This window comes from Stegostoma tigrinum, chromosome 1 (genome assembly GCF_030684315.1).
Source record: "Stegostoma tigrinum isolate sSteTig4 chromosome 1, sSteTig4.hap1, whole genome shotgun sequence".
NCBI lineage: Eukaryota > Metazoa > Chordata > Chondrichthyes > Orectolobiformes > Stegostomatidae > Stegostoma > Stegostoma tigrinum.
Genome location: NC_081354.1, coordinates 29630882 through 29643566, shown reverse-complemented (window position 1 = coordinate 29643566; position 12685 = coordinate 29630882). Strand labels below are relative to the sequence as shown.

Genomic DNA, 12685 nt, shown 5'->3' with positions numbered 1-12685 from the left:
GTCTGACTCCTAAAAACACATAGATCTTGCTTTGAATCTCCTGTAAAAGCACTTTCTGTATATTTTAAATCTCTCTTCTACATGCAAAAATTTGAATTTAAAATAAAATAATTTTAACATGCTAGGACATTTCCTCGAATGTGTATTGCAATCTTTTTGATTTGGAAAGCTAACCCTCTGGCAACCCTCATTCATGTGCTAGGTCTTTCGCTGCTCTTGTTTTTGTTCAGTGTCCCTACATTTACTCTACAACTCCATGGAGTTATACACTAATACCACTACCTCCAAATTAGGAATATCACACTGAACTGAGAATACATTACTATTTCTTCATTATCTCTGGGTAACACTGCTGAGATTACCTTTACAGCATGGTTTCTTTTTAATGTCTTTGTTGAGATGTGGGCATTGCTGACTATGCCAGCATTTATTTCCATCCCTTATTAACCTTCACAGTCACACTGAGCTGTCTTCTGAAACTGCTGCTGTCCATCTATAAGTGCACCTACAGTCCTGTCACAAAGTGACTTCAAGATTTTTATCGAGCATTCATGAATGAACCACAATATAGTTTCAAGTCAGCATTTTATGTCGCTTTAATTGCCCATTCTTCCTCTAATCAGTCATTTCATACATCCATGGGATCATTACTTTTGTGCAAGTGTCCATCTGCATCCCAAGGTGATACTATGTGACTACAGCAATGCAAAATAGCTTTAAACAAGTTGGATTTCGTGGTCACTGAGACTAGCTTTTATTCCAGATCCATTAATTGAATATGAACTCCATAAGCTGCTGTCTCTGTATTACTAAGCCACCCTTCCCTAAAGGTGTAGTGGTTCAAGCTAACTGCTCACCATTTCCCTTCAGTAATTAGTGGTGAGCAACAAATGCCAGTGGGAGTATTTTTGTATTGCTGAAGACAGACATTTTGACTTTTTTTTTTGTTTTACACTTGTACAATTTTCAAGAATACCAATGTAAGGGGAAATCAGTATTTGTATTGGGTACATAGTCCTGACTGCTTGGCAGGCAACTCTAGTTGAGTTGTCAAGGAGAATGAACAAATGAAATAATTGGCAGTTAAGCCAGGTGGCTTGACTCTAATCAAGACATTACCCTGAGAAATGAGTCAGTGGCTGAAACTCAATTTAATAAGTTTGAAAGGGCGTTCTGAGTGTGAACATGTTCATTTTCTGCAGGGAGCAGCGTTCTTTATACTAATGTGTGTAGCTTTAAGTACCACGCTCCAAGCCTGACTAAATTCTAAATTGATTCCAAATTAGTTGTTCGTGTAATGCTTTGCAGTATTATCCAGTTAATGCTTAAGAGTGAAATAACAACTAACGTTTGACACTTATCTTTTGCAAGCATAGATTTTTGAATATAGTCAGTACCTTGCTTGCAAATAGCCGAAGAACATAGAACATAGAACAGTACAGCACAGAACAGGCCCTTCAGCCCACGATGTTGTGCCGACCATTGATCCTCATGTATGCACCCTCAAATTTCTGTGACCATATGCATGTCCAGCAGTCTCTTAAATGACCCCATATGCTGTTTGATGTATTTTCCTAGAGAATGGACCCACTGGCCATTTCAATGTTTCATGGTGAGTAAAGCCTCTCAAATCTTGTAATATTCTCAAACCAATTTTCCAGATTCTAGCTTTATGACCTGTTTTTCAATGGTGTCCTGAAGAAAAAAGTCTCTGCGCATTGTAGGTTTTTCAACCAGATTAACTTACATAGATCACTGAAGTAACTAATGCATTTGTACCCACATCGGTCTGTTCATTTTATCCCAACACTTGGTATGCAGCCTCCTTTTTCTTCCTACTGCAATGCACCAAATCAGGTTTATTTTGGTAACTGTATACCTGTACTGGAAACTGACTTAAGATTTTTTAAAAATTAAACGTTGGTGTTATCAGCACATTTTGACGTAATTCTGATATTAACCTTGTTTCTGTACGTGGTGAATACTTGTCTTGGTATCTATCTTTCTGAAGTACAGCCTTGTGTGTGTAATTTTATGAAAAAAATGAATGGAATTTCTTTGCATCTATGGCTTTACATAAAAGCAAAAATAATTATAGACCACCCAGTAGTTCTGCAGCTGTGAATATGTAAATAGCTACAGTTGAAGGTAAGAACATAAATGCAGTTGAGAATTTACCACTCAGTCCCATGTGCTTGCTCTGCCATTTAGTGCAATTAGAGCTGATGTTCCAACTCAGACTGACTTCCTTGCATTATTCCTTTTATCCCCTAATTTCTTTAATATGAAAAAAAATCTATCTTTGTTTTAGATGTGTTAACTAAGCACCTGGAGTATAGAATTCCAGGATCCATGTGCTTTAAAGACCTGTCTGCATGCCTGTATCCTAAACAGCCATCCCCTTATTCTGAGACTGACAACTAATTTCAGGTTTTCGAGTCAAAATTTTTCAGTGTGACCTTTCCCTCTTCAAGAAAACATGCTGCTCATTCCAGGGAATATAGTCCATATTGACCTCTGATCCTAGAATACTCTTATCCCAGGAGTCAGATTAGTGGAATAAAACAAAACTGTGGACGTTAGAGGCCTGAAACAAAAGAGAAATTGCTGGAGAAGCTTAGTCAGTCTGGCAGCATGTGTGGGAAGAAGTCAAAGTCTAATTGGCCTAGTATTCTGTAATAGCCTCTTTTGAAATACCTTTTATCACAGCTTTTTGAATATGCAAACATTCTCTATTCCTTTTTTGTCTTTATCCTCAAAACAACTTGATGGATTTCTCAGCATGATTTGTCAACGTTCACTAACTGCCTAATCATATTATGATTCTGTAACTGCTCTGTTCCCTTGCCCCCTCATAAAGCATTCTCATGTTCTTCTGACCCTGTTTGTCTCCCTCCTCCCTTGAATAATAGGATTACATTAGCTGCTTCTATTTTGTGCAAACAGTTCTAGTAACTGCAGAGTTCTGGAAGATTGATAATGCATCAACTGCTTCTGTAGCTATCTCTTTTTTTTACAAAAACCTGAGGAATGAGGATCATCTTTCCTGGACATTTCACGGCAGTTTCTTCAACTATTTCTTGATAAATATTATATCTAGGTTCAACTGTATTCCTCTTGATGTTGTGGATTATGTTATTAGCCTTGATCTCATTGAATGGCAAAACAGACTTGATGAACTGAATGGCTTAGTTCTGCTCCTACATCTTAGATCTTTTGCTCCCTACAATATTCAGAATATGTAGTGTTATCAACGATGGAGACAAATATTGGGTTTTAAGATTGCATATAGAACAATATGATGAAAATATGAAGTGAAATTCAATGGAATGTTACTGTATTCGCAATTGAACTGTAAACTCTTGCATTGTGAAGTGACAGGATAAGAATTTGTTCCAATAACTTGCCAAATCTCCTGGCTCTGGTTTGCTTCTGAGGATCAGGAAATTCAAGGATCATATCAGTGGAAATGTGGTTTCTGACTACTTTCCAGAGTTAGGGTGAAAACCAAAACCATTCATGCATAGTGTACAGAAATTGATGCAAGACAAAGTAGACTTTTGTTTTGAAGAACAATTAAAAGTGCATTTTGAGGCTAAATTGTTGGCTGTACTTAATCTTTGTTGAATGATTCTAAGGTATTTTAGTTTGACATTCTTGAACAATCAATTGCATTAACAACTCCTAACTGACGATTTGAATTTTCAGAGCAACAGAGTTCAACCAAAATAATCAAGGCAAGCAAACCCAAAGCAAAGAAAACTGGAAAGGTATGCCAGATAAGTTATCATATACTTTTGAAAGGTTTGTCCATGTTTAGTTTTGTGAAACTTTATATATCAAAATTTCATAGCATGCCTTGAAACTAATAAACTAGAAGGCTATATTGCAAGTTTTTTTTGTTGATTTATCACCTAATAGTCCAATAAATGTTCTTTAAATTATCTTAACTTGCAGCCAAAACTGTCCCACATCTTCTGGCTGTCCTCCCTTCCCTCCCTCTCAAGAAAAGGTATAAATTGAGGTTTGTCTTAATGATTAGCACTGCTGCCTCACAGCACCAGGGACCCAGGTTCAATTCCACCCTGGATGACTGCCTGTGTGGAGTTTGCACGTTCTCCACATGTCTGCGTGGGTTTCCTCCCACAGTCAAAATGTGCAGTTTAGGTGGCTTGCGCAAGCTAAATTGCCCGTAGTGTTCCGGGATGTATAAATTAGGTGGGTTATATGGGGGATGTGTGGGATGCCCTGAGAGTTGGTGTGGACTTATAGGGCTGAAGGGCCTGTTTCCACTCTGTAGAAACTCTGATTCTTTTCCATCTCCCTCCTCGCTGCACTAGGCAGTGATGTGACACTGTTCAGAAGGTGTTGAATTATATTGTTTTATCGGAATGTCAGAAAGGTTTTTCCAGTGGTTTCAAATTGTTTATCTTTCTCATTCTGCTTTTCCAAATTATTATTTTTTAATTTTTATTTTTCTCAATTGTTTTATTTCTAAAAGTAGTTGTATCTTGGTTCCACTAATTATTGATTTCATCCCTCCCCTGGCAAGACAATGAGTCGGTCTCTTTGCACACTTGCATGATATTTGACTCCAGATGAGCTTCAGTCTCATGTTCATTAATACACTGCCTTTTCCCACCTCTCTAGAACTGCCTGACTTCTGCTTGGTCTTCCCTGATCTGTTTATCCTTCTATTATGCTTTTCTTATCTCTAGATTCAGCTATTCACATGCTCTCCTGGCTGGTCTCCATCTGTTCTACCCTCTATAAACTTGAGGGCAGCATGGTAACTCAGTGGTTAGCACTACTGCCTCAGCGCCAGGGTCCCACGTTCAATTCCAACCTCGGGTGACTGTCTGTGTAGAGTTTGCACATTCACTGTGTCTGCTTGAGTTTCTGCGGGTTCTCTGGTTACCTCCCGCACTCCAAGATATCTTAAGTTGGGTGGATCAGCCATGTTGAATTGCTGATAGTGCATTAGCCACAGGAAAGTCAGGGTTACAGGGAGGGGGTAGGGAGATGAGTCTGGGTGTGGTGCTGTTCGGAGGGTCAGTGTGGACTTGGGCTGAATGGGCTGTTTCCACACTCTGGGGATTCTGTGGTTCTATAACCTGCTTTGGTCTCAACCTGTACCAAGTTCTGTTGACTTGGTTTTCAGAAACCAACATTTGCTCCCAATTTTTTAATGTTCTCACCTTTTGCATTCAAATTGCTTGAGAGGCACTCCCCACCCCATATCTGCCAAGCAAATGTCAATTATTTGCAGTCATGTAATTCTAGGCTGTTGTGTTATCCATGGCTTTCCTCTGCTTTTGATTGCAATGCCTGCAGTTACTTAGGTTCTAAAGTTCCCTTCCTATGCTTGTATTGCCTCTGAGATACTTGTAAAGCTTGGCTAAAAACCTAGCGTTTATGTCATCTTACCAGCCATTCCTTACTTTATATTTCAATGGCCTTCCACCCAACATTGAATCTGATGCTCATTTCTTCCGTATTGTTACTGACTTTATTATTTGTCCCCTGAATTCACTGTCTCTTATTGCTAGCATTTTGGATTTTGCCAGCGGTTTATTTACCTTTCAGCTCTTAAATTCCAATATTTTTGTCGCATTTTTCTTTGCTTCTCAAGTGAGCTCTTTGCATATGTAGTATTGTATTTTCTACACTGTCTTGCAGAATCTACAGTGGTGAATGGGTGGCAAATACACTTCTTCACAGCACCTTTTTGGGTCAGCAATTTTTTTTCTTGTATATTGTGTTGTTTCTTATTGAAGCAGGTTCAAATGGCCAGGAAGCATCTGCTAATCAATAGAATTGATTAAATCTGCATTCTGAAGGTACCAGGATTACAAAAGAATGAGAATTAGTTTTTGAGATATTCAGTTGTTAACCTTAGCAGGGAGCAAAACAAGCCAGTTTCTTGCTTTCAACACCAGTGGGTAATTGTGAGAAGATGAATTATTGATATGATCCCCATGACTTTGGGCAGCATGCATCACCTTCCAAATTACACTCAGTAAGTTTGGGGTGGCACAGTGGCTCAGTGGTTAGCACTGCAGCCTCACAGCGCCAGGGACCCAGGTTCGATTCTAGCCTCAGGCAACTGTCTGTGTGGAGTTTGCACATTCTCCCCATGTCTGCTTGGGTTTCCTCTGGGTGCTCCGGTTTCCTCCCACAGTCCAAAGATGTGCAGGCTAGGTGGATCGGCCATGCGAAATTGCCCATAGCGTTCAGGGGTGTGTAGGTTATAGGGGGATGGTCTGGGTGGGATGCTTCAAGGGGCGGTGTGGACTTGTGGGGCAGAAGGGCCTGTTTCCACACTGTAGGGAATCTCATCAAAAAAGAGTTAGTTGTGTCAGGACGTGGGAGAGGAGATGCTTATAGCAAGAGGCGGAGCCCAGATGTATTCACTGTAGTAATTTTGAATCCATACCAGGAAATTAATGCTGAAAAAATTAAACCAAACAAATTATTGTCTGGTTAAATGTTGCAAATAAAGTAGCATACTGAATTTATCTCAGAAATTGAGAGCTTGATTTCCATTGTTGCTTTGAGCAAATTTACTAAGTAAAGGCAAAATAAAGTTGTGAAGAAAATAGTGATGGGAATTTGGAGAGTTTGTTAGAAATGTTAATTTTGTTGTGCAAACCTCCTTACCTCACCGAGTGCATTTGTTTTTTTAAAAACAAGTGTTACCAATTTTAAGCATGCACCAGCATTTTGGGTGAGATTGCAATGAAGCTTGATTTTGATGTGCAAACTTACTTTATCTCATCAAGGTATACGTTATAGTATCGTATGAAGTACATTTTAAAAACGTGACAACATTTTGGAGAGGTTGTTAGAAGTCTTGTTTTATGCAAACCTGCTTATCTTACTGGGATATACAGTTAAGAAATAAATAAAACTGACTTTATGCAAATGCCAGCATTTTCAAGATTTTTTGCTGGACCATGTGATTTTATGATGCAGTGTTGCTTATCTGACTGAGTTTTGCATTTCACTAACATAAGCAGCAGATTTTAAGACTATGTTCAGAATGGAGGCTTGTAATCAGCCTTGTGCCACAAGGATCACTGCTGGGTTCGCTGTTCTTTTGCATTTATGTAGACGAGTTGGATGAGAATATAGGAGGCATGGTTAGTAAGCTTGCAGAAGACACCAAAATTTATAATCTAGGGACATGGAAGGAGGTTACCTTGGAATACAATAGTCCCTTGATCAACTGGGTCTGTGGGTGAGGGAGTGGCAGATAGCGTTTAATTTATTAAATGAGGTGTTGCATTTGGATAGCGTCTGAAAATTTAATCGTAGGGCCTTGGAGTGTTGGCAGATAGACTTAGGGGTTCAGGTACATAGTTCCTTGAAAGGGGCACCACATGAAGACAGTGGTGAAGAAGGCATTTGGCGCATTTGCCCTCATTGGTCAGAGCGTTGAGTACAGAAATTGGAATGTCGTGTTATGGCTGGACAAAATATTGGTAAGGCCATATTTGAAACAGCATTCAATTCTCATCTTCCTACTGTGGGAAGGATGTTATGAAATTGGAAAGGGGCAAAAAAAAATTGCAAGGATTTAATCAAGACTGGAGGATTTGAGGGACTGGTTAGGTTGGGGCATTGCTCCCTCAAGCCTAGGAGGCTGATGGGTGACCCTTTAGAGCTTCATAAAATCATGAGGGTTATAGATAAGTTGAATAACCAAGGCCTTTCCCTCAGGGTAGGGGAGTCCAAAACTAGAGGCCATAGGTTTAACGTGAGAGGGGAAAGAGTTAAAAGGGACATAAAGGGTGATGCATATTATGGAACAAGCTGCGGAGGAAATGATAGAGGTGAGTACAGTTACAACATTTAAAAGACATTTGGACAGTTTTGTAGGTAGGATAAGTTTTTAGAGGGATATGGACCGAATTGAACTGGTTCAGTTTAGGAAACTGGGCATGGATGAATTGTGACAGGCTCATTCTTTGCTGTGTAACTCTGACTCCCCTTAATGGTCAAAGTTTACATTTGAGTAGTCAGCATCCAATCCATACAGACCAATAAAATTGCATGTTTGAGCTGGGGCAGCAGCAAAGTTGCTACAGGTGACATCTGCATCATTATTAGAGCGGGGCAATTGTGCAAACCTGCAAATAGGGGCATCGCTTAGCAAGGTTTTTGATATTTGAATAAAGGGCAAAGAAGAGAGAATTCCAGGAGGAAAACAAGATCTGAGTTTTGACTCACTGCGGTGCTGGCTCACAATCCATTAGTTTCCCTGATGGAATATATTTGGTTCACTTATTTTCAACTTGGTATGGAGAGGAAAACAAAAAAGCTGAACTGCTACTTGAGACTAGTAAGAAACGGAATGTTACGAAATTTGCACCTTGGGATTATAATGCCGTTTCTTAGGTTATACATAAAGCTGTCTGAACAGTGCATTTCACTCCACTCCTATCCCTTAGAGGTTTATGTTTGTATAGAGATTAGCCTGTTTTATGGCTTAACATTTGAAATGGAGCAGTATGTGTAATAGTTAGAATTTGAATTTTGAGAAGGTAAAAAGACAAAGTTATGATTTATGGAAAGTGTCAGTTAACTTTAATTTGACAGCGAAGAATGGAAGTGGAAGAATCCAAGGAAAGACCAGTAATTTTCTATTGTCTACTGTCTACGTCCAGCAGATAAATGAACTTCGCATGATTGAATGTACAATTCTGACCAAGCATTAGTGAGTCACCAGATAGCTGGCATCTCAAGAATCCTCCATTTTTAAGGCTTACAACAGCAAATTGAAGCATTTGGTGTCACTATACTTTAACTTGTTTTCCCTGAAGTACTTTTTACTGTAGAGTGCTGTGGACAGTTAGGAAACAAGAAAATCAAAACTGCTTATTTGGGTGGTGTGAGGAGATTACCAGAATGAAACTGGTTGACTGATTTCAGTTCAGATGAAAAAAAGATGGGATTTTTTCATGTATCTGAATGCTTACAGGGCACTTTAAAAGGTCTTCAAACTTGTGAAGAGTTCTGACAGAGAAGAATGAGCTTTTCCAAAAAGTCAGTAATGACAGAGGACATGAGACTTTTTTTGTGTACCTGGTTATGATCTGCAATATGCTGCCAGAAAGTGGTGAAAAATGTAGGTTTAGCAGTTACTCGTAAGAGAGTATTTGACATATATTTGGAATGGGAATATTTCCATAGCTGTGGGGAAACAGCAGGGGAATGGGATTTACCACATTGCTTGAGCCAGCACAGGTAAGATAGCATTCTCATGTACTCTAAACTTATGTTAAATTTATTGAAATGTGGAATGGTATTTTTTCCCCTATTTTAGGCAAGTGATTTCAGTGACATCACAAACTGGCCTACTCCGGGAGAAATTGCTAATAAGGAGGTATGTTAACATGTGCTGCACTTGTCCATACTTTAGCTAAAATAAAACTAAATGCTTTATTAGCAAACTTTTTTTAGTTCGGTCTGTATCTGCGTGAGTGCAAATTAGCTTTTATCTTCAATCCGTTTCAGCAAATAGCACATTTGTATCTAAGAGAAGTTGCATTGGGGATACAACAAATATTTAGATAATAATTTTACATAATAAAAGATCCCAAGGTGCTTCACAGGACCTTTTTAAAACAAATATGACAGTGAATTAGTCATGGGTTAACACAAATCATTAAAAGCTTAATTGAAAAGAGATACCGTTATAGTCAAGGTGCTGGTTTTTCTCCTTCACATTTTTTATTCAAATCCATTTTCAACGTTTCTCATGAAATTGTTGGCACCCTTTTTCAGGTAGTCCGTTCCCGACTTTATATTCCTTTTGTCTTCAGTGTAACTTCAGTTTTCTTGCTTGCATCTTCTGCATCATAGAATCACATAATTATTACAGGACAGAAGGAAGCTCTTCAGCCTGTTATGTCTGCACTGTCTTTCTGAATAAGCATTCACTTGATGCTATCTCCCTACCTTTCTCAATAGGGTGGCCCGCTGGCTGACTGGTTAGCACTGCTGCCTCAGTGCCAGGGACCCAAGTTTGGGTCACTGTGTGTGGAGTTTGCACATTTTTCATGTGTTTGCATAGGTTTTCTCTGGGTGGTCTGGTTTTCTCCCGCAATCGAAAGATGTGCAGGCTAGGGAAATGCAGGAATAGGGTGGAGGAGAGGGGACCGGCCTGGTCGGGATACGCTTCAGAGTGTCAGTTTGGATTTGATGGGCCGAATGGCCAGCTTCCACACGAGGGATTCCGATTGTTTTTTTTTTAAATTTTACCTTTCTCCCTGCACGTTCTCCTCAATTTAGTATGCTTTGATTGAAATTGTCTCCTCCGTGATGTTAGACAATGCATTTTAGAGACCATATAATGCATGTAAAATAATTTTCCTTGTATGTCAATTGTACCACCTTTTTCTCTATCTTACTATCAATGGGAACAGTTCTTTTCCCAGTGTACTCTGTTCAGACCCCACATGGTTTAATTGCCTTTATAAAATCTCCTTTCAGACTTCTCCAAGAAAAACATCCCAACTTCTCTAATGTATGTAGCTAAAGTTCCTTGTGTTTTGAGGTATTCTCATGAATCATTACATACATTTTTGCCTGTGAACATAAGTTCTCTCCCTATTTATCCCTTCATGAACTCTCATTATTTCTCCTGCATAACCATTTCTGTGCTTTTTCCGGTCTCTTCAGATTTATGTTCCCGATTCAGGTGAGCAACAAGGCTGGTAGGTGTAGGGAATGCTGGATGATTAGAGAAATTGAAATTTCGGTCAAGAAAAAAAGGAAGCAATTGTCAGCTTTAGACAGCAGTGATCGTGCGAATACCTAGAAGAGTATAGGGTAATAGAAGTTTACTTTAGAGGGAAATCAGGATATCAAAAAAGTGACATGATAGCTTTGGCAAATAGGGTTAAGAAAAATCTAAAAGGATTCTACAGATTCATTTTAAGGACAAAAGGATAACTAGGGGAGAATAGGAAAACAAAGATCAGCAAGGCCACCTATGTGTAGAACTGTGGGAGATGGGGAGATACCAAATGAGTATTTTCCATCAGTGTTTATTGTGGAGAAGGAAATGGAAGATACAGAACTTGGGGAAATAAATAGTGCAATCTTGACAAATGTCTATATACAGAGGTGGTGGTGCTGGACATCTTGAAACGAATAAAAGTGGATAAATACTGGGACTGATCAGGTGGACCCTAGAACTTTGTGGGAATCTGGGGAAGCGATTGCTTGGGGCCCTATCTAAGACATTTGTATCATCAGTTGCCACAGGTGAGATGCTGGAAGTCTGGAGGTTGGATAACAAGGTGCCACTACTTAAAGGCAGTAAGGAAAAGTCAGGGAACTATAGACTTGTGACCCTGACATCAGTGGTGGGCAAGCTGTTGGAGGGAATCCTGAGCGACAGTATTTACATGTATTTGGAAAGGCAAAAACTGATTAGGGATAGTCAACATGGCTTCGTGCGTAGGAGATCATGTTTCATCACTGGTGAATGTGATCTGTTTGGACTTTAATGAGGTGTTTGCTAAAGTTAGATCACATGGGATACAGGGAGAACCGGCCATTTGGATACAGAACTGGCCCAAAGATAGCAGACAGTGTGTGGTGGAGGATGGTTGCTTTTCAGACTGGAGGCTTGTGACCAGTGGCATCCTATGAGGATCGGTGGTGGGTCCACTGCATTTTGTCACTTTTATAAATAATTTGGATGTGGACATGAGATATACTCAGTAATTTTGCAGATGGCAGATATGTGGAGGTGTATTGGACAACGAAGGTTACCTCCAATAGGATCTCGATGAGATGAGCCAATGGGCTGACGGAGCTTAATTTTCAGAAATGAGGTGCTGAAAATCAGGGCAGGATTTATACACTTAGTAATAAGCTCCTGGAGAGTGTTGCTGATCAGAGACATTGGAGTGCAGGTTCATCATTCCTTGACAGTGGAGTCGCAGGTGGAGAGTGGATAGTGAAGGTATTGCTTGCCTTTACGGACAGTGCGCTAAGTGGGAGTTGGGAGGTCCTGTTGCAGCTGTACAGGACATTGCTTAGGCCACAATTGGAATACTACTTGCAGTTCAGGCCTCCCTGCTGTTGGAAGGATGTTGTGAAATTTGAAAGGGTTCAGAAAAGATTTACAAGGATGTTACCAGCGTTTTAAGCTATCGGGAGAGGCTGAATAGGTTGGCGCTATTTTCCCTGGAGTGTCAGAGGCTGAGGGGTGACTTTATAGAAGTTTATAAAATCATGAGGGGCATAGATAATGAACAGCTAAGGTCTTTTCCCCAGGGTGGGGGAGTCCAAAACTAGAGAATTAAGGTGAGAGGGGAAATATTTAAAAGGGACCCACAGCAGCTTTTCACGCAGAGGGATGTGTGTGTATGGAATGAGCTGCCAGAAGTTGTAGAGGCTAGTACAATTTACACCATTTAAAATAGCATCCGGATGGGTATATGAATAGAAAGGGTTTATAGAGCCATGCTGGCAACTGGGACTAGATTCATTTGGCATAGCTGGCCAGCATGGATGAGTTGGACCGAAGGGTTGGTTTCTGTGCTATACAACTCTATAACTCTGACTGTATGAGCCTGCAGCTCTAAGTGACTTGAAAAAGGCAAATGAGTTAGAAAATCAATAGCACAGAGTAGGAATTAAGAACATTTTAGTTCTCATTTAGTCA

The 12685-nt window shown here is 39.8% G+C and overlaps 1 protein-coding gene and 1 long non-coding RNA gene across 9 annotated transcripts in view; one reads left to right on the top strand and one right to left on the bottom strand.

Annotated features, from left to right (window-relative positions):
* LOC125453159 (uncharacterized) overlaps nt 1-12685 on the bottom strand; it is a 167941-nt gene that overhangs the window by 49898 nt on the left and 105358 nt on the right. For all 3 annotated transcript variants that reach the window (XR_007247710.1, XR_009443960.1, XR_009443980.1), the window contains one exon: nt 9697-9856. This is a non-coding gene — a long non-coding RNA (uncharacterized LOC125453159). The remainder of the gene's footprint in view (nt 1-9696; nt 9857-12685) is intronic.
* LOC125453112 (la-related protein 1B-like) overlaps nt 1-12685 on the top strand; it is a 106279-nt gene that overhangs the window by 29362 nt on the left and 64232 nt on the right. For all 6 annotated transcript variants that reach the window (XM_048532240.2, XM_048532262.2, XM_048532257.2 and 3 more), the window contains exons 3-4: nt 3709-3770; nt 9329-9388. In XM_048532240.2, the coding sequence (XP_048388197.1) occupies nt 3709-3770; nt 9329-9388 (122 nt within the window). The remainder of the gene's footprint in view (nt 1-3708; nt 3771-9328; nt 9389-12685) is intronic.